Source organism: Zerene cesonia, chromosome 15 (genome assembly GCF_012273895.1).
Source record: "Zerene cesonia ecotype Mississippi chromosome 15, Zerene_cesonia_1.1, whole genome shotgun sequence".
Lineage (NCBI taxonomy): Eukaryota > Metazoa > Arthropoda > Insecta > Lepidoptera > Pieridae > Zerene > Zerene cesonia.
This window is the reverse complement of record NC_052116.1, coordinates 4,625,942-4,646,522: the sequence shown is the minus strand read 5'-3', so window position 1 is coordinate 4,646,522 and position 20,581 is coordinate 4,625,942. Positions and strand designations below refer to the sequence as shown.

The 20,581-nt window shown below is 32.8% G+C and overlaps 3 protein-coding genes across 3 annotated transcripts in view; 2 read left to right on the top strand and 1 right to left on the bottom strand.

Moving 5' to 3' along the window:
• Positions 1-139: 139 nt before the first annotated feature.
• LOC119832267 (DNA-directed RNA polymerase I subunit RPA43) lies at positions 140-2,378 on the bottom strand. Its single transcript, XM_038355927.1, has 4 exons — positions 2,093-2,378; positions 1,342-1,533; positions 720-872; positions 140-550 (listed from the first exon to the last, which is right to left on the bottom strand). The coding sequence occupies exons 1-4, from the start codon at positions 2,269-2,271 to the stop codon at positions 223-225; spliced, it is 852 nt and encodes a 283-aa protein (XP_038211855.1). The 5' UTR covers positions 2,272-2,378; the 3' UTR covers positions 140-222.
• Positions 2,379-2,632: 254 nt separating this feature from the next.
• LOC119832288 (28S ribosomal protein S7, mitochondrial) lies at positions 2,633-4,694 on the top strand. The gene is made up of 4 exons (XM_038355951.1): positions 2,633-2,804; positions 3,021-3,215; positions 3,582-3,816; positions 4,404-4,694. Exons 1-4 carry the CDS (start codon positions 2,743-2,745, stop codon positions 4,620-4,622), a joined length of 711 nt encoding a protein of 236 aa, XP_038211879.1. The 5' UTR covers positions 2,633-2,742; the 3' UTR covers positions 4,623-4,694.
• A 2,729-nt stretch (positions 4,695-7,423) lies between these two features.
• Positions 7,424-20,581, top strand: part of LOC119832650 (ATP-binding cassette sub-family A member 3-like) — an 18,336-nt gene continuing 5,178 nt past the window's right edge. The window contains exons 1-25 of the mRNA XM_038356346.1: positions 7,424-7,609; positions 11,022-11,288; positions 11,375-11,706; positions 11,787-11,960; positions 12,251-12,498; positions 12,749-12,859; positions 13,031-13,175; positions 13,280-13,453; positions 13,526-13,741; positions 13,860-13,939; positions 14,030-14,159; positions 14,439-14,668; positions 14,831-14,996; positions 15,178-15,411; positions 15,482-15,623; positions 16,159-16,268; positions 16,432-16,651; positions 16,802-16,967; positions 17,129-17,344; positions 17,860-17,964; positions 18,179-18,350; positions 18,755-18,880; positions 19,413-19,536; positions 20,048-20,178; positions 20,380-20,504. Of these exons, the coding sequence (XP_038212274.1) occupies positions 11,050-11,288; positions 11,375-11,706; positions 11,787-11,960; positions 12,251-12,498; positions 12,749-12,859; positions 13,031-13,175; positions 13,280-13,453; positions 13,526-13,741; positions 13,860-13,939; positions 14,030-14,159; positions 14,439-14,668; positions 14,831-14,996; positions 15,178-15,411; positions 15,482-15,623; positions 16,159-16,268; positions 16,432-16,651; positions 16,802-16,967; positions 17,129-17,344; positions 17,860-17,964; positions 18,179-18,350; positions 18,755-18,880; positions 19,413-19,536; positions 20,048-20,178; positions 20,380-20,504 (4,116 nt within the window). The 5' untranslated portion in view covers positions 7,424-7,609; positions 11,022-11,049. The remainder of the gene's footprint in view (positions 7,610-11,021; positions 11,289-11,374; positions 11,707-11,786; positions 11,961-12,250; positions 12,499-12,748; positions 12,860-13,030; positions 13,176-13,279; positions 13,454-13,525; positions 13,742-13,859; positions 13,940-14,029; positions 14,160-14,438; positions 14,669-14,830; positions 14,997-15,177; positions 15,412-15,481; positions 15,624-16,158; positions 16,269-16,431; positions 16,652-16,801; positions 16,968-17,128; positions 17,345-17,859; positions 17,965-18,178; positions 18,351-18,754; positions 18,881-19,412; positions 19,537-20,047; positions 20,179-20,379; positions 20,505-20,581) is intronic.

The window sequence follows — 20,581 nt, the reverse complement described above, 5'->3', positions numbered from 1 at the left end:
TTTTTTTTTTTTTTTTTCAAATCATAGAAATATCTTAACATTTTATGATTTATCATTTAGGTATAAAAATTCAAACCTTCTTAAGGCACTACTTTTTGCTAATTTATAAACCATAGTATTTGAATAAACAATTCAAAAATAATTATAAATCATAATATAATTTGCTAAAATATGACGTACAGAACAATATGTAAATATATCTAGAAAATTTTGTACATAATACTATCCATCCTTTTTATATTTCTTTGATAACCTTGTATTTTGTTCCGAGTTTTTGGTATCTGTATCCAGTACTTTGCTTTGCCGTTTAGCTTTACTTTTATTAGAGGTATTTATTTCAGTTTCATTATTAACATGTTGTCCATTTGGCGAAACACTCTTTGCAGAACTATTAGAATTGATCTTCTTTGATGAACTGCTTGGCAAACCATCACCCATATGTTTTTGGGCTGGCTTCGTTTTGTCAAAGTTCACATATGTGACATTCAGTGCTTTCATATTCTTAGGATCAAGTGCCTCCTCATCACCAGTGGCATCAAATTTTAACCACCTTAAAATTGGAACAATATTGATTAAATTAAAATAATATAGCAGTTATACATTATAAGTATAAATAAACAATTGTTTTTGTGTAAAATTGGGTAGTATGAAATCTTTAACCCTGATGTTAAGCAACAATAACCAATAAAGAAATGAATAAATATAATTGCTTATTGTACCTTTCGTCTAATTGTCCTCTGATGTATGGTAATGCACCATACAGGTCTAGAGCTGCTATTTGGAAAACTACTTGTTGTCCTTCCTCTATGTTTGTGCCTATCCAGTCACTGCCTGGTTCATCAGTAGGTCTTGGTATAACAACATTAAATACTCTGAAATTTAGTTTTTGTCATATTAATTAAGTTTGTTTTTGCAGAAATACATTCTGAGTTGTATCTATTGTATTATAATAGATAAACCAAGTGAATTCAACAATATTATATAATTTATCTACATTATATTTTTTCTATTCTATTTATAAAGATAAGAGTAGGTTAAATGGAAGAATTGGTCTTTCTTTTGGAGTTCTATTTGAAGATACTGCATATAAACTATTTGCACCCAATTTTCTCATTAATATATGCAGCGGTTTTAGAGATTTCATATTGCATGTGTGATTTCAAAATCAAACCATATAAACAAATTAGAAAATTATTACAATACTTAAATGCAATCACTTTTATTACAGTTAATAGTTTAGAATTTTTTATTGATATTAGCAGATCCTTAGTAGAAAAAATAATCAATATTAAAATTACTTTAAAATTTGACACATTAAAATATAAAATTAGACATTTGTACCTGTGTACCAGGATGCCTAAATGTGTAAAGCTCTTCTTGTTCACTATCCCCCTTAATGTGGCTCCAACATAAGGACAAAATATGAAATAATCAGCTTGAATTTGAAAATGTATATCTGAATTGTCATTTCTGATTGCTCCAACGTTTTGTAAAATTCGTAGATTCTTATAACTTAATAGTATTCCATTAAATCTGCAATAATAACCAAGATATAAATAGGCTTAAAAGCTGTACAGGTATTTCTGGACAGAAGCAAATGGCATATCTACCAAGGATGTTGTAATTCAGAAATGCCAGAAAAGGTTTTTAAGCAAGGGCTATAAGTTTGACGAAGGAAGACATGAAATTCTTAATTAAGACCTGCCTTTAAAATTTCTATGAAATGTTGAAATTTGATTATAGTGAATCTATAAGTATCTCTTTTGTAAGGGATGGTAGAAAATATATTTCCTACATTCAATAATAACTAAGTAACGTTTTTATATTTAGTTTTTGTCATGGGCCAGCCATCAATGTGTACTACATTGACACTCCAGCGATCTTATTCACCTAATTTGTAAATATATTTCAAAGCAACTTATTATTGTTATTTTAGACGATGTTTACATGAATGTATCGTTACCAGTCTATACGAGATATAATTAACTACACAAAAGGCCCTAGTTTGTGAATGTACACCATGGGTCAATTTCCCAAACAAAATACCCAATGATTTTTGTTAACAAAAATTATAACAACAAACAGTACTCACTCCTTATCGAATTTCCCTATCTTATAATCAAGCGAATTTTTCACGGATTCCTTTAAATTACCCAAACACCATGGTTGTAGTGCTATATTTTGGGTAACTTTTTTTTCAATGATGCATGAATCTTTATCATTTGCTAATTTCCTAAGCTCTTTGAGATCAAATTTGATTATTGTGGACATTTTCACATCGGTATGGAAAATTTACATTTAAATCATTTTACAAATAAAATTACAACAAAAACAGCGCATTCCAAAACATGCTTCAATTTTGACAACGACATAAATTCTTAGATATATTTTTTTTTGTTTGTTTCATATCTTGCCAGTTTTTATAGGAATTGTATAAAAACCTACTAATAATTAAATTTGACTAAACCATCATTACCACTTTTGACTAGATATTTTAGCTTGAGGAGACAGTAATCGGGTAAGTCGGGTTGTTATAAATAATATTATCACTTATCAGTCTCATATTCTATGTATATTCTACTATGGGCTTTGTGCCTGTCATTAACTAATTGTCATTTGTCAATTCCATTTGGCATTTACCAATGCTATTTTAAAACAAAATAAATTTTGAGATCCCGTGTATTGAGTGGGATACATTTAAAAACAATATAATTCAGACATAATATTTAGTTTCTAATAAACATGAATACTGTAAAAAGAGTTGGATTGATGCATAAACAATTGATACAGCAGTTGCCTCGATTGTGAGTTTATTAATACTTATTATTTTGTTAGGTTATATTACAATACCAACATACCTTATTCTTTTTTCAATTTTCTTTAATCGGCCAAGATTTCTAAAAATATAAAATAGAAAAATCATTGATCGATAATAACTACTAAAAAAAAATGAATGTCTGAAAAAAGTGATAGGTCGTACATAACAATTTAATTTTACTTGTATTGTACATTTATTTCAGGTCTCCAATATTAATGCAAAATCGTTTCTACTCAAGACCTACAAGTTTCCCAGACTATTTTCAAAATCCAATTTTTAGAAAGGAGGATCAAGCAAGCCTAATTGAAAATAATGAGCTCAGTAAAATAGCAGCCATACCTGTGAAGCCACCAACTGTGTCTGAAACTTCCTCTGTGTATTATGATCCATTGGTTAAGTGAGTGAAAACTAGTATATAGATCTCTTTGAACTACTCATATTTTGAAATAAACTTTTTAAAATTATTTAGAAGATGTACTGAATCTTTCTCATCTCACAGGGTGTCATTTTGTGTCAATCAGACTGCCTTTTTTTTATAGTGGGGAAATCTTACTTAAACACCCAGGGCCCCCGGGGAAGAGTTCACTGACTGACAGACAGACATACACTGTGTTCCGCCGAGCCACATAAGTGAAGGGGCCACCGGTGCTTGTTAGAATTCGTCCACGACCCCCTCGGCTCAATCAGACTGCCTGGTTTTTTACTTTTGTCACCAGTGAGAATTATATCAGTATAAAAATATATTCTTATTATTCTTTTGCAGTAAAGTAATTAATCATGTTATGAAAATGGGGAATAAAAAATTAGCTAGAAGCCTTGTTGAGAAATCATTTGAAAATTTAAAAAGGATACAGATTGAAAGGTACCACCTTGCAAAAACACCAGAAGAAAAGGCTAAAATAGAATTAGATCCTAAAGAAATACTTCATAGAGCTATTGAAAATTCAAAACCTTTACTTCAATTGCTACCTATTAAAAGGGGCGGCATAACTTACCAGGTAATATACATTATAATATATGTGTTTATCTTGCAGATTCCCAAATAATAATAATATCTTATATATTCCAAGACATATTCCTCTTTGTTTGTCTGAGATAATTTTTGGAAAGCGAAGTCAGTAACGCAATAGAGAATTTAAAAGTGCAACTACAGAATTTTAAGCTGTTTTGCTGAAGAGCTTCTAGAAAAAGTTTAATTGAATAAATAAATGTTTGTTTGAGTTTGAATATATTTATAGATGACATTTCATACCATATTGTGATGGATATCATGGCATCAGCAAGTTTTAATTAATAATGCCTAGCTTTGGTTGTCAGTTTTCATAGATATATGCATATTTGAAACTATATTAGTAGCATTTTTAAAGTATTTGTATTTTGATTAAACATTTAATGATTTTACTTCAAAAAACCTTAAACTGCAGTGGACCCATTTTTTTATAAGCCCCAGGGCCCTAGGTTACCTAGCTACGCCACTGTTAGTTTTTAAATTGATCATTGAGATCAAACTATTACCTAGTTCACCCTAGTTTTTACTTTTTCCTAAGATATTTTCACAACTTATTTTTATGATATATTTTTTTAGGTCCCTGGGCCAATAACAGAGAAGAGATCTTTATTCCTGGCTATTAAATGGTTGTTAGAAGCTACAAACGACAAAGAAAGGACAGTTCACTTTCCAGAACAATTTGCATGGGAGTTATTAGATGCCGCGAACAATTCTGGCAAAGTGGTTAAAAGAAAACAAGATCTGCACAGGCAGTGTGAGGCAAACAGAGCTTATGCGCATTATAGGTGGCAATAGTTTATTATTAGTATATATAGGTTTAAAAATTGTAGTAAGACTTGTACATTGTAATAAATTATGATTATAGTATTTATATTTTTATGATTCTAACCTTATAATATTCCCCATTCTAATCTATATTGCGTTTTACGCAAAACAATCTGTGGTATTCCTTTTATGATTTTGTTATAAAAATAAAATTATTATTATGTTATTTCAAAATAGCAATTTGTAATTTTGCATGTTTTTAAATCTTCAATCCAATTAATATTCCCAGGAATATATTTCACTACGAAAGTATTTTCTTGTGGTCACGGAGACTGTGTCTCCCCGTGACCACGCTCACTGTAAAGTGTTCGAAACGTGTGTTGTAGTGGGTTAATAATATAATGAATAAATCGCGTTTAAAGTCCGTGAAAAAGTTTTTAATTTCTAGATATTTCAAGTATATAATATATTAAAAAATGAGGCTGACCTGTTTTTATATTGCCACTTGTTTATTTTGTGTTTGTATAATAACGGCTTTAGATGGTGAAATGAGTTATTGCTTGATAATAACTAAAGTCATGAAGAATCTTTCCTGTAGCTTTGCTATCTATAATAATATCATGCAACGAGAATTCCTGATCAATGGGAAGTTGCTGAAATTTTCCTAATTCCCAGGATGAGTAAGAATCTAGAAAACGTGTCATGATATTGCCCTTGAAATAAGTTAGAAATTCTTATACTGTAATGATTGAATTCAGTACTCGCCAAATATGGTCCAACATAGCAACCAAACAAGTCAACAACAATTTGGCTTTCTCAAAGGTATGGCACCATTGATCAACTCCATTGTTTGTTCGAAAAGGTAACAATTTCACTGCTGATCCAGAAACTTTTTTAATCCAGGCGATGCGGCTATGACACGCTAAACGTGTCTCCCGCACCGGCGGCAATCTTGCCGTACCGCTTTTGTCGCTGGTGCGGGAGCCCACGCTGCGCGTGTGCATAGGATCGAGCCAGCTGTGCGGACACACCGGTGTGTGTTCTAATTTTTTTTTTTTTTAATTATTCTATTTCTGATATCGCGATTTATTTTTAAAGAAATTACAGTAGTCTTTATTTTTCTGCACACATATTTGTATTTTGTTCAAAATACTTTATATATTATAATGAACAATGAGCTGAAAAGGTACTAATAACGAGCTCTCCTTAAACTATTTATATAAATTGATTTAGAAATTAAAAACTTTTTAACGGATTTTAAACGCGATTTTTAACACGCTTTTATTAGTTTCACTTGTATGTTTGTATGTATGTAAGTAACTCACACCCGTCTCCCACTTCCCGCAAACCGATTTCATTCAAACTTTGTATACTTATTAAGAACCGGTGGCAATAGAGTAATATGTGTGACTGAGGTGGCAATAGAGTTTATCCCATTATCCTGATCAGGAGCGCCAGGATTTAACAATTTCCTTACGTATCCTCTACGTAAGGGCTAACACCTTATGACTGTTATAACATTCTGTTACTGTCAGTTCGTTCGTTAGCCGTGCGGGCTAAGGCGCCAGTCTTAGTTGAGGCACAACGACAGGCTCCGTGGACGTAGGTTCAAATCTCGTCTGTGACGGAAAAAAAATATTTTTTTTCTATTCTATGTTTTTTACATAAACCGGATGGTATTTTCTGGTAAATTTCCAGGCAGTAAATGTGTAGGTTGGCCGTTTCCTCAGGTACCCTTTCCGCAGTAAAACCGTAATTCCCACGTAACTACTACTACGTACTATCCTTCTAATCCTACTTCCTACTAATCCTACTTAATATTATAAATGCGAAAGTTTGTAAGGATGTGTGTGTGTTTGTTGCTCTTACACGCAAAAACGACTGAACCGGATGCAATGAAATTTGGTACGTAGACAGCTGGATAACTGGAATAACATATAGGTAACTTTTTAGGGATACGGACCTACGCGGGTGAAACCGCGGGGCGCAGCTAGTATTATAAATGCGGAACATTGTAAGGATGTGTGTGTGTTTGTTGCTCTTTCACGCAAAATCTACTGAACCAATTGCAATGAAATTTGGTACGTAGACAGCTGGATAACTGGAATAACATATAGGCAACTTTTTATTCCGATATTCCTACGGGATACGGACTTACGCGGGTGAAACCGTGGGGCACAGCTAGTTATTCTTATAAATGTCAGAGCTAGTCCTATTAATATTTTGTCAAAAGAAATAAGCGATGTAATAAAGAAGTTATTCATGAAAACAACGAAATATCTTGTAGGTGCTTATTCTTATCGGGAAACATGGTAATGGTAACGTAATGAAAGAGAAAATATGAACTTCAGATAATCGATTGATATTGAAAATCATTCGATTAAACTTATGGAGATAGAAGTGGACCGATAGAGACCTTTCATAATGATTCTGATATAAAATTTATTATTATAATATAATATAAAATTTATTATTATTATATTATAATAAAATTTATAATAATTCATACTTGCATAGCTCATCAAGTGTTTTATACTTTATGATTTAAATAGCATGAAGTATTTGCTTTACCTATAAAAGATCTCCTATCACAATCATACTCAAATAAACTATTTACACAGTGTGATAATCTATGTGTTCCAGTCCTAATGTTGTTCTCCGTCCTTAATTATTTCTGACGGCATTGAATCCCCAGCCAGCAAGTGCTTATGTGACTTATTACATTTTACATTAGTCATTCTTTGTATATTGTTTTCCCGATATTATATCGTGTGTCATAGCTCTGTAGAATATCTACTATCTATAAAATTATTAATATCTGTAGAATTGATAACGGGTATGAACATAGTTAGTTATCACGCTGAAACACGAAGAATACCGACATTTTTTGGATACCATTGTTTTATGTTTTTAGTTTTCAACTTGTGTTTGTATAAGTTACAAGTGTAGTGATTGTCTGTATAGTGTTGATGACAGGGAATGGAAGATAAATTTACTTTACTTCGGAAATATTTCCTGTAAGTAGCTACTAAATACAATATTTCGGGAAAAAGTATTGCACAATTGGTTACACAATTATTTCGCATCAAAATTTGAGTATTTTAAATAAAAACTTCATAAAAAAGAATACTTGGCTATGTGCTAGGTAGTTATAAAACCAAATGAGGGCCGCCATGTTTTTTAGCTTTTTTCGAATTGTACCTACTAGAAATTGGGGATGAAATTTGAATAATAATAGGCATTAAATATTTAACAATTAATAATGAGCATAAAACAACTTAAATAAAAGTATTGATTTCTTTTAAAAATAAGTTGCTTATCATTATTGAAAACTGTTGGCTATTTCATTGAATTTCGCATGAATTGTTTTTGCATATGGAAATAAAAATGCACTTTTCATCAAAAAGTGGTCATTCGTAAAACTTCGAACTTTAATCGAAAAGCCGAGGGTTCGAGACCACAAGGAAGATGAGGAAGATGAGCGTAAAATATTATTTATACATCTGTTTATTATTTATATGAAAACTGCTCGAAACGCATGTGAGATCTGCACAACAGACATTTAAAATTACCCTCTCCGCCTTACGTTGAAGTTGGGACATATACTACGTTTCCACATGCTAATGCGTCGATCGTCACAAAAAAGTCCCACCCCCCTCCCCGCTTATTCGTGACAGGATTGATTTTTCAGCCTTCATTGAAATATGCAAGTCATTATTTTATTTTGATTTATAGCTATATAATATATAAAACTATTATATATTAAGCAGTGATGTATCCAATAATATTTCTGTTTACATTGATTAGGTACAATCTGATAAGAATTGTATCGACTTTTGCCACTTCACAGTGCATGTGTACCTACGCAATATGTAATTATACAAAGTTTTTAATTAATTTCAAAAATTATTTATTTAAATGTTATTCTTATGGCATTACCGATAATATGCAGTGACATAGCGCAGATCTTTATCTCCTGACGCCGACTGTAGATACGGTATTACTATTGAGGGTGCTGTACCCAAAAAATAGAGCGGGACTCTATTACTAGGAGTCGCTGTCTGTCGATCTGTCCGTCCATCTGTCACCAGGTTATATCTCAAAATTTATATGCGCTATATCGAATATTTCGATTTTTAATAAATCCCGAATTCAAAAGTTGGCGCTTCCTGCCGCTTCCTATAGAATGTCGCTGGGGCCTGGGATTTCACCGCTCCACCTTACGCCACTCATAATAAGCAAGATACTTAGTCATATTGTGACTCATGGCGTATTCGTAGCTAAATAAATATATCACAGCGAATTGACAATGTTTTTCTCTAGACATCCAAGTTTCCTAGAGATGAAGGACTAACTTGCTGGATATTTCGGTTTGCGTGATCTATATTCAATAATGTTTCAAAATATTTGACAGAACTACGTCTAAAGGTATATCATAATGAAGGTGCTATTTTTTGAAGCGAAAAAAGCAGTTTCGAAGTTACATTTTCAAATTTGGGCCACGATACTACATAGTTTTGTAGAAGCAAAATTTACTTTTGTAGAAATCAATGTAAAAATGTATAAGGATTATCAACAGAACATAAATATTAAAGCATTATAGCATTTACCATTCTCACAACACAAACGACTCTCAGATTCCATAGAGATGTAGTTATACATTGACCTCTTTCAAATTTTTATCAATGGAAGTTTGACAAAGCGTAAATATTGCAGCTATCACCAGTTTATTTTATACCTACTGCATGAACGCACAATGTCTACGGGCTACTGGCCACTGCAGAACCGCCGGCGTTGTTTATTAAGTGGCAATTATTATGTAGCCGAATTCAAAACATTAAATTAAAGCGGCGAACGGACTACAATGTGCTAATGAATTGAAATTTTTTATCATTTTATGCTCGTCGAGTCTCGGAGGTCTCGACCGTGCTTTAAGTTTCAACCATTTTAGTAGTACACAGTCTTACCTTATTTTTACTTTGTTATATATATATATACATATATATATAATAAGCAAGGCATAATTCACATAAAGTGGCACTTAAACAGTAAAACAATATAGTGGAGGTGGATTTTTGTGAAATTATCACTCAAAGTACATAATGCTATCGCTCTACAATTACACATTATCGATAAACCATCAGTTTTTAATGAATTTTCATAATCCACGAAGCAGACTTATGGTATCCGCGTGTGTTTATTATTATCGTCTAATTTAATATTTAATACAGATTTATCGACTGATATAAGGAAATAACGATAAATGCAATTTTTTATGACGTGAGTAACGTCATATTGTGTTAGTCGATAGGGTAGCTAGGTTCGTTAGAATGGTTGTAGAGGGCAAATTATATATTATTATTTATTTCACACAAGTACTTTTAATATAAAAATTGATATTTGTAATCGCCAATAGGTGTTTTACTGAGTGGGTATACAACCAAATGAAACCTAAGTATAATAAGTTCTTCGAGAAATGTATCTAAAATTAGATTGAAAATGAGTACCTATTACAAGAAATGAGATTAATAATTAGTTCACCTAAATCATGTAATCCATCTTAATTTTCAAAAATTTCTAATCCATCTTAGTCATATTTCGAAACCTTAGAAAAAAAGGAATTAGCATATATTTATAAAAATCAAGCAAATTGGGAAAAATTTAATGCTACTGTATCTTTACACCATATTCTTTTACACCATTTCGATCAAAATTGCATTAGCCCAATCCGTACGCTGACTTCTCGTTTCTTGATCTTTTTGTGTACCAGTTTGAGTGAGCCAGATTTATTTTTGGGTTAGGAACGTATTTTTGGTGAAAATTTCAAAAAAAGAAAAACAAAATGGCTTTCCATCCCTCTTCGCTGAGATGCTCACATCCATTATCCTTTTCGTACGTGTAGTTTTCTATATTCAATTATTATCTTTACTTTTACTCTTTCTATCTCTGTTCTGATATATGTATCTGATATATATACATTATAACATTATAAATAATATAATAATGACTATCTTTAAGTAGTAGGTAGGTTTATGTCTAATCCCTCAACAAAAAATATACGGTTATAGCGGTTGTAATGCATAGTACGTATTATGTAGTAGATAACTAGATATTATACCAACTCTTGATTGAGGACCTAGACAATGATAACGCCTACGTTTGTCTGTTTCTATCTAGCAACAGCTGAGGTCACTTAACTTTTAATAATTTTTTGTTCTCTACATAGGCTCTTAGCTAGTTCAAAAGGTGAGGTTGATTGAAGAAAATTATCCAGTGTTATATTTTAGTATTTATGAGAAGTTTTTCTTTTATAATGCTGCATAATTACGTTGTAATATTATTATGACAAACTTTTAATAAATTTTAAGCTACAGGAATCAGAGCAGGTGTGAGGAATTTTTTCACATCACTGTGTGTTTTTCTTAACAGGTGTTATACATTACACTAGTAACTGAAAATGCAAATAAAACGAGATGCTTCTACGGCGAGTGCCTTTACCAAGTTCCGATTGCTTATGTGGAAAAACTTCTTGCAACAATGGCGACATCGTTGGCAGACACTGATCGAGTTAATACTTCCAGTCGGCACTATGGCATTAGTCTTGATCCTGCGTATGGAAATAGAGCCCGTAAATCGAGATGTCATGAGTTATCCACCCATTCCCGCGCACACCTTTAACTACTCCTTGCCTGTCCTGTAAGTTGGGTATATACTCCTTTCAGTAAACGATTTTTCCTTTCTGCATTCATAAATCGCATAAAAGGTTAATTGCTTTTTTTCAGAACGGGCATGAATATAACTGAATTGTCTATAGCATACTCGCCGACAAGTCCAGTGCTTGAGGATGTTATGCGCACAGCAGTCGTTGATTTGTTTATTTTAAATATAAAAGATATCATAACGCTCATACTAGACCAAATTTCGGAATTTCCAGATATTCCTATAGAAATTCCACCTGATTTAAATTTCAATTCGACATTGATTTACGAGATAGCGAAATCACTTGTCAAAGTGCAGGCGTACGATAACAGTCATGACCTTAGGGGCATTTATATAGATGAAATATATACTCGAAAAGTTTTGGCTGCCGTAGAGTTTGACGATGATCTGTTGGGTATGTCACCAGCTCTTTAGATTATTTTATTTTCTTTATTTTGTCGATTATATACGATGGATAATAATAACATGTTTTAGGAACAACGGAATTGCCAAAGGACGTTAAATATGCTTTGCGTTTTCCGGAAAGGCCTCGCTTGAATTCATTCCTTGCGATGGGCGGATTGACTTGGCGTACAGATGATATCTTTCCATTCTTTCAAGTTCCTGGACCGAGATTTCCATTTTCATGGGAAGGGGGTAATGATCCAGGTAACGTTAATTTTTTAATCTCCATATTATATTAGAATAATCGTCTACTAATACTATTAACGCGATAGTTTGTGAGGTTTGTGTGAACCTTGTTCCAGGCGTTCCACATTGAAAACGAAGAAGTAAAAAGGTTTCATTTATTTTACTCACAAATTTATTTACAATCATTTGTTAGTATCACATTTTTTATAAACCGACGTTCCCATAACGACAGAATTTTCTCAATTCGTGGTGTTTGTTGTATTTTGTTTATGTGACACTATGTAGCAAATGATTTAATATTTTTACAGGATACGTGAACGAATTGTTTATTGCTCTACAGCATTCCATTTCAATGGAATTAGTTTCTCGACTGACAAATACAAATTTGAAAAACTTTACCGTCAACATACAAAGATACCCTCACCCAAGCTTTGTAGAAGATTTGGCTGTTGAAGCACTTAATTTTATATTTCCTATGTTCGTGATGATCAGCTTTAGTTACACAGCTGTTAATATAGTTCGTGCTGTTACTCTCGAAAAAGAAAATCAATTAAAGGTAATTAATTATTCCTGAACATTGATTGGGCATTATATTTCATTGAGTCAAAATGTTAAATGTACCTGATTATTAAAAAAAAAGAATTAAAAAATAGAAAAGTAAATGTAAAGGATTGTTTGAAGAATGAAGAAATGTATATTGCTATTTGCATATTCGTATTTGTTGAATTCATTTGACTTTAGTTTGTTAAAAACCAACTCAGTGTAGCTAAATATATAACATATTACGCAAATTACATTTTTAATAGGAAATTATGAAAATCATGGGTCTACCCACATGGCTGCATTGGACTGCGTGGTTTTTTAAACAGTTTATATACATGTTTATCATAGCAGGACTCCTTGTAATGCTTCTTAAGGTAAGTAAGAGTTTTCAGTAGGCTTTACCCATTTTCCCATGACATTTTTGTACTTTTATTAAATTTCGATGTTGATTGTAGTTTGGTTTGAATATAGATAGTGATAGTGCCTTAATTTTGATAAATTTATAGAAGATTGATTTTGAGAAATTGAGTTAAGCATAATTCCAGATTAATTGGTTTACTAATGAAGAGGGATTTAGTGACTATGCAGTATTTACGAATACGCCATGGACGGTGCTATTATTTTTTATTACCCTCTATTTAACATGTATGGTGTTCTTTTGCTTCATGCTTAGTGGATTCTTCAGCAAAGGTATGATCAATATTACTTCTCTATTTAACATATAATATTTATTTTGTGAGAATGATTGAGTTTGATGTTATTTTATATTTAAATTTGATGTATTATTTTTTCAGCAAGCACGGCAGCTCTTTTTACAGGAGTTATATGGTTTTTAACATATGTACCATCTTTTCTGCTCAGTATGGAAACAGGAATTTCCCCATACGTTCAAGCACTCACTTGTTTGACTATTAATTCTGCAATGTCATACGGTTTCCAATTACTCATTTCAGAGGAAACCTTAGGCGGTATGAATTTTTCGTACGTCTTATATGTATGCATTGATTATAAAATGTTCCTTCATAAGTTTATTTTTTAAGGTATGACATGGGGAAACTTCTTCAGCACACATACGCTGGATTCGAATAGATTTTTGTTTGGTCACGTTGTAATTATGCTGGCGGTAAATTGTGTGCTTTATATGCTAATAGCTCTATATCTGGAACAAGTGCTGCCTGGACCGTGGGGAACGCCACAACCGTGGTATTTTCCTTTCCAAAAATCCTTCTGGTTTCCATCGTCTGTGGTTAATTCAGGTACGAAATGTCTGTAATACATAATCCAAAATGTATTCACAAAAATAAAAATAAAAAACAACGTGCACATACTTACTGACATATATTTACTAACGTATAATTTAATCATTTTTTGTAGATATATCAATTGACAATATTGAGACAAGTGTTGTGAATGAAGATGAACCTATTGGCCATGAGGTGGGAGTGAAAATTATCGTGAGTGAAAATTAAACAAAATCCTATTGACTATATTACATATTACAATAGATAGTTATTGATCATCGTAATGTTGCTTATACTTTTTAGAATTTAACAAAAGTGTATGGAAAGAATATTGCCGTGAATAATTTGAGCCTTAATATTTATGACGATCAAATCACAGTTTTATTGGGTCACAATGGAGCCGGAAAGTCCACAACTATTTCCATGTTAACGGGTACGTATTTGGAAATTTGGATTTTTTGTTGTATGTAATATTCTTCCTATTTTTCATTGGGAACGTATGAAGAGTTTCTTTTCAAAATGTTTTTCGTTTTCGTTATTATTGTAAATTTTAATTTAATTGATAAGAACTGAATGAAGCTATAGTCGTAAATATAACACTTAATTCGTTATCTGAATTAATCTTTCAAAATAGGCGCTGATAATGGATATGCATCATTAATATATTTTCATTGTCAAATGTTTTGTTTGCGGAATAAAGATTTTTTTGCAGGTAATGTTCCTATAACGAAAGGTAGCGTATGTTTGGCGGGATATAATATTTCACATCAACTGCAAGCAGCTCGTGCTCACCTAGGCCTTTGTCCCCAACATAATGTTCTATTTAATGAACTTACGGTGCACGAACATTTGGAATTCTTTGCCAGGTTAAAAGGTTTTAGCGGTAAAGAGTTAGAAACAGAAATAAACACGATAATTGAAAAATTGGAAATGCAGGAAAAGGTATCTAAAATCTATATACCTACTTACCTACTTAGATAATAAACTTACCAATGTTATTCGAGTAGAATGACTAGGCTATTTTAAAAAACCTAAATAAATTAATAGTGTTACAATTTATGCTAAATATGAATTGATATATTCTAATTTATCATGTTTTCATAGCGTAACTATATAGCTGAAGGATTGTCGGGTGGTCAAAAGAGGCGGTTATGTGTTGGTATTGCATTAAGCGGTGGGGCTCGTGTAGTCTTATTAGATGAACCGACGTCTGGTATGGATCCTGCATCTCGTCGAGCTCTATGGGATCTTTTGGAAAAAGAGAAAAAAGGCAGGATTACTGTTTCATTTGCTATTTATGTGTTTGTTAAAATTCCTATTCATCGTAATTTTAGTTCAAAAAAGCTACAGCTAATATGTTTCTCATTACAAAATTAATATGTTCATATGAGTGCATTCTTGTTCTTTTGAAAGTTACGTAAAATTTATTTCTTTTTCTTGTACTATTTAAGGTCGATCCATGATTCTAACAACACATTTCATGGATGAGGCTGATTACCTCGGCGATCGAGTCGCAATAATGTCAAGTGGAAGTTTACAATGCATGGGATCTCCTTACTTTTTGAAGAACTATTATGGAGTAGGTTACACTTTAGTTGTAGTTAAGAGCGAAGGATTTCAATTAAATGCTTGTACCCACATAATTGATAAATACATAGCTGGTACCGTTCCCAAAGACGACGATGGTAAGTTTTTTAAGTCAAGAGTCATATTTTTTCTTAGACAGCATTTTCAAGTGAACACATTGAATTTTAGCCGTTGAAGTAACGTATAAATTGCCAACTGCATTTAGGCACGTTTTTGAAGATTTACTTAACGAATTGGAACAGAATGCTGATTCTATTCATTACAAAAATTATGGTTTAATTGCAACCACACTGGAAGATGTGTTTATGTCGTAAGTACTTTTTTTTATTAGAACTATTATAAGCTTTCGTATTTAGTGGTGAGTCCACTATGTAATGTGTTTGTAAGCTTGACGTTGTTTGCTTACCTAAAAATTCCACGTTCATGCGAACGAAGTCAGGTCAGCTAGATATATTTACCTATATCGCTTAGGTATATTTTGAAATGATACGTTCGTTCATAAAACGCTAAAGCGTAATGATTTTTTTAACTGTTATCAGCTCAATCACAAATAATCATGTCAATAACATTGGAATTCGCTAGATATTCACTATTATTCATTTTAAATAAATGCGTTCATTTTTTTCTTTGATTCGTACGGTTAGTCGCAGAGCCGGTGGACAATACGGGTTTTCCCTACCCTTCCCTTTCCTTTAATCCCGTCTTCAACCTCTTAAGTCGCTTTCAAATAGGCAATGAATTTGCAGAGGTATAAGATCTTAATGTTTAAGGTTCAAGCGCTTACAACCATCGACATCGGCAATTATTTGATAAAAAATCTTATTCTTATTATAACCTTTTTTCAGAGTGGGTTCTGATGTTGAAATCACATCAGTATCGGATGACACCGCTACTATCGGAGACAGTTGTGACGATTTGAAAGACCATGGATTTGATGCGTCTTCTGTTGAGCATTGTAGGATGCCTTCGCCGTTTTAATTTATAATTAATTAATCAATTAATCGAAATAATTAATTTGACTTTTGCATAAATTTATTTTTTCATAGTCATAGTATTAAAACAGTACATTCACATGTGTATGTATTCCTACTTTATGAGACTTTTACTTCTGCTAACAGTGGACAAAAGCAATGAAAAGGAAACCGGATCTCGTTTGCTATGGCTGCAAGTGAAAGCTACTTGGTATAAGCTCTTTCTGGTGTGGTCTCGGTCCTGGGGACTGCTTATCTTGCAAATTCTCGTACCTGTTCTGCAGATTAATATCAGTTTAGGAATAACGACATATATTCTGGTTAATAGAGCTACCGTGATACCTAGACTGTTATCACTAGTGCAAGGGTAAGAAAACGTATAGGTTACTCACTTGTCTTGTCAATAAAAAAGAAATTCAGGTATTTTGTAACCCAAGTGACATAAATTTATCAAGGCTTTTGTAAACTTACTAAGTTATTACACGAATTTCTACAATAAAAAATATTTATGTTATAGATATGCATCAACAGAAACTATACTATCATTTAACGGTACTGATACTTATTCTCTGGGTGGCTTGGCAAAAGCGGGTTATGAGTTAATATACCGTACTGCAGGTCTTGACTCTATGGAACTAATCGATGCAGATGGCCGACCTACTGATGAGTTTTATTTAAATATGGTAAATTAGAATCTTTTTGTCGTCTTTAATATTCGGTTTCACTTAGTTAGCTAACTTTAACGAAAGTGTTATATAAATTTATTAAAACCCAACTAATAATAAAGCTATAGGTACATATAGATGTGAATCAACATGCATTATATAATTACTCGATTTTTTAGACTGAAGACCCTGTTGCAATGGGTGTCCTTCGCAACAAGATTCTAATTGGCGCAACTTTTAACGATAATTCAGCAACAGCTTGGTTCAGCAACTTTGGCTACCATGACGTTGCTACGTCACTAGCTACAGTACATTCGGCTTTGCTCAAAGGAATCGATGCTGCTGCCAACCTTACTGTATACAATCATCCATTGGAAGCTAATTATAGGGATGACGTGAGTATTATGGGCCATCCATAAATTTGTCATCCACATTTTAGATTTTTCGACCCATCCGCGGCTTGTTACAGGTTATCATATATTAAAAACCCCCTCCACTCTTATGTTACTTTCGTGCTCCCCGTCCATTCCAGTCGTCAATCTTTTCCTTATCCCTTTTCACTTAAAAGCGGGCGGGAGTTCTATTCTGTAAATATTACACTTCACACCTTAGTACATATTTTAACGTTAAGATGTGACGTCACAAGGCTTTTAACCCCCCCACCCCGCCCGTTGTTTAACAATGTCACATTTTGGCAATACCCTTAACGTGTAGCGTAATTTGTGGATGACCCTTACTATTATAAAATACGAACAGTAAAAACCACTAGGCTCACAATATGAGATATAATATACCTATTTATATGTAGTAATCCAATATGTTTATGCATATGTTGAATACGTCGATTAGTTTTTGCGTGAAATAATAACAAAAGACATTTGAACTTTTTCGATTACTTTTCTTGTTTCAGACTAATATGCAGCTTATGCTGTCACTTATGTCCATGCAAGTGGCCACAGCCATAGGCAACAGTTTAGCGATCGCAAGCGCCGTTTATATTATGTTTTACATTAAGGTATATCTTTTCTCCATGCTTGAATGCTTTTATTTTTATGAAGAATTGCATAAGTAGCTTTCATGCATGTACATATCTATATTATTCTTGATATTGTTTAGAAAAAGCACAGACTCTATGCTAGGACTTAAGGTGTCCAGTGCCAATATTTTCATTGAAAAAATTATTTTTTTTATTATGAAATATAACGTGTTCTTCGATTTGACGTAAATAGGAACGTGTGATCCGCGCGAAGCTGCTCCAGCGCGCCGCGGGCGTGCAACCGGTAGTGATGTGGGGCGCCGCCGCGGTATTCGACTGGGTTTGGTTCCTTATACTCAGCGTCACTGTTGTCATCTCGTGTGCCGCTTTCCAGGTCGTCGGGTGCAGTACGGTTGAAGAACTGGGTATGAAACTGGGATACCAAATGTCGTAAATTAATGCAATACGATTGATTATTATCACTTTATGTATGGATCACAAAGTTTTCGTTTAAATAACAATCATAATGGTGATGCGAAAATTTCGGTTGAGAAGTTTTTAACTGTTCTTTTTCTTAAATGTCCGTGAATACTTTAATCTGTAACGACCCCTTTTTAATAAAATAAACTTTTCATCTGTCGTGCCTGTGAAATTCTTACTGCTTATAACTTACTAGGTAATCACCTAATTTTCTACCTATGTCTAGACTTCTACTGAAACATTATCTCTTAATTAAGATTTACCAAATGTCACGTTTAATAGATTATACATATCTTATCTTTAATGCATATTATATATTTTGTAACGTCTTTTTATGTTGATTCTGCAGGTCGCATGTATTTATGTCTGATGGTGTACGGCGCTGCTATGTTGCCTCTTCACTACTTATTTTCGCTAGTCTTCAATGGGCCAGCTGTTGGTTTCGTTCTTATGTTCTTTGTGAATATACTTTTCGGTAATTAATATTTTATTACACATGCGATTATAATCGAATACGCAAATATCGATTTAAATTTCATAAATGTTATAATGAGGAAACAATCAAATGTTATATTGTTATTATTAATTTATGAAATACCACTTTGAATTACAGACTTAATTTCGACTTCGCGACCTATAATCATACTCGAATATGTTATTAATAAGACTTAAATGCTAATTCATATATATTTGAACGCATAGGCACATAATACAAATACCTAATTGATTAATTATCTAAATAATATTATGAAAATGGTGATGATCCACTACAAGTAAACCACAATCCACATTATTTATTTTAGTTTTAAATAATATCCACTCGCACCATATTCTATATTATAGACGTTGAATTGCAAATTGAAAATATTTCCCAAAGTGTTTGATTATTATTACAAATTATAACATAAGGCAAATTAATTAGCTATAAAATATTTCTAGTTCTCACTTAACTCATTCCTACTTCAAATCTTTAATTAGAAGCAAATAATAATTCTCGAAACTTCCAGGTTTAATGGGTGCTCAGATAGTAGAAACGCTCCAATCTCCGGTCCTCAATACTGGCCAAGTGGCCACCATCATGGATTACATACTCCAGTTCTTCCCATTGTACAGTCTCGTTACATCTGTCAGGTAACACATTCAAACATAAATTCAAATTCAAATAGAAAACTAGTATGTAGTCCAAAAGATCTAAAAGATTTTTGGTCAATGAGTATATTGTCTTGCATTTCGAAGATTATTGAAAAAATTGTTCATAAATGACCTAGTCGACTCGACCTAGTCTCAGACCAAAATCAAGAACCGAATCTAGTACTATAAAAGTAGTTTCTCATATTATCGTACAAAGCGAATAATCGAAAGAACAAAAAGAAGAAAGATGTTGATTGCTTGTCCCACAGAGTAGGTACTTTTATATGGCTTGTGCGAGGTTTTATTGGAAAGTCTCGCCGAAGGCACGCTTCGCGTATTCGCGTTCGCGTGTTTCTTTAATAATACCCGAATTCATTTCGCCTCCCTCCTCATCGCTAGTATCGAGTCAGAATGGCTTTGCTGCTTCTTTGGGAGAGTTTGCAAAACATGCTATACAATACTAGAGATGCTCCTTGTCCCAAAACGTGGTGTTCTTATTATTCTTTTGCAGATCACTTAACCATATTGGCATGACGGAGTATTCCTGCCTGGAGTTCTGTGACTATTTACTATCGACATTCCCTAACCTGCAAGAGTGCACAATGCAAACCCTTTGCGATAACATCTCTCAATCTTGTTGCGGTGAGCATTACGTGGATAGTTAAACATTTTGTTGTAGATATTAATTTTAAAAATAAACGGATAAAAATTCGAAAGAATACCTTTGTCGTCGTCTTGACTTACGCATGATTTGATGACGATTCGATGACATGACGGCAAAAAATCATATTTTAATTAAATTAAATAAAATAATAAAAATTAACAAATTTTAATTATTTATAGTCCGTGAGAATCCGTACTTCGACTGGGAAGAGCCAGGAGTCATGCGTTACCTCTTGAGCATGGTGATTACTGGTGTTGTGCTCTGGGTCCTTATGTTCTTATTGGAGTACAATCTGCTACAAAGAGTAAGGGTCATTATGAATACTAACAAATAAATGTTTCTGAACATGTTTATATAATTCAATCCCTAATTTTAATATAT

Excerpts from the sequence above, each read along its gene's own strand:
- LOC119832267 (XM_038355927.1), bottom strand. The coding sequence starts at position 2,271 with ATGTCCACAATAATCAAATTTGATCTCAAAGAGCTTAGGAAATTAGCA. Across the intron at positions 873-1,341 it reads TTAGGCATCCTGGTACACAG|AGTATTTAATGTTGTTATAC; the intron begins GTACAAATGTCT and ends ACTAAATTTCAG. Across the intron at positions 551-719 it reads AGAGGACAATTAGACGAAAG|GTGGTTAAAATTTGATGCCA; the intron begins GTACAATAAGCA and ends TCCAATTTTAAG.
- LOC119832288 (XM_038355951.1), top strand. The coding sequence starts at position 2,743 with ATGAATACTGTAAAAAGAGTTGGATTGATGCATAAACAATTGATACAG. Across the intron at positions 2,805-3,020 it reads ATACAGCAGTTGCCTCGATT|GTCTCCAATATTAATGCAAA; the intron begins GTGAGTTTATTA and ends CATTTATTTCAG. Across the intron at positions 3,817-4,403 it reads GGGGCGGCATAACTTACCAG|GTCCCTGGGCCAATAACAGA; the intron begins GTAATATACATT and ends ATATTTTTTTAG.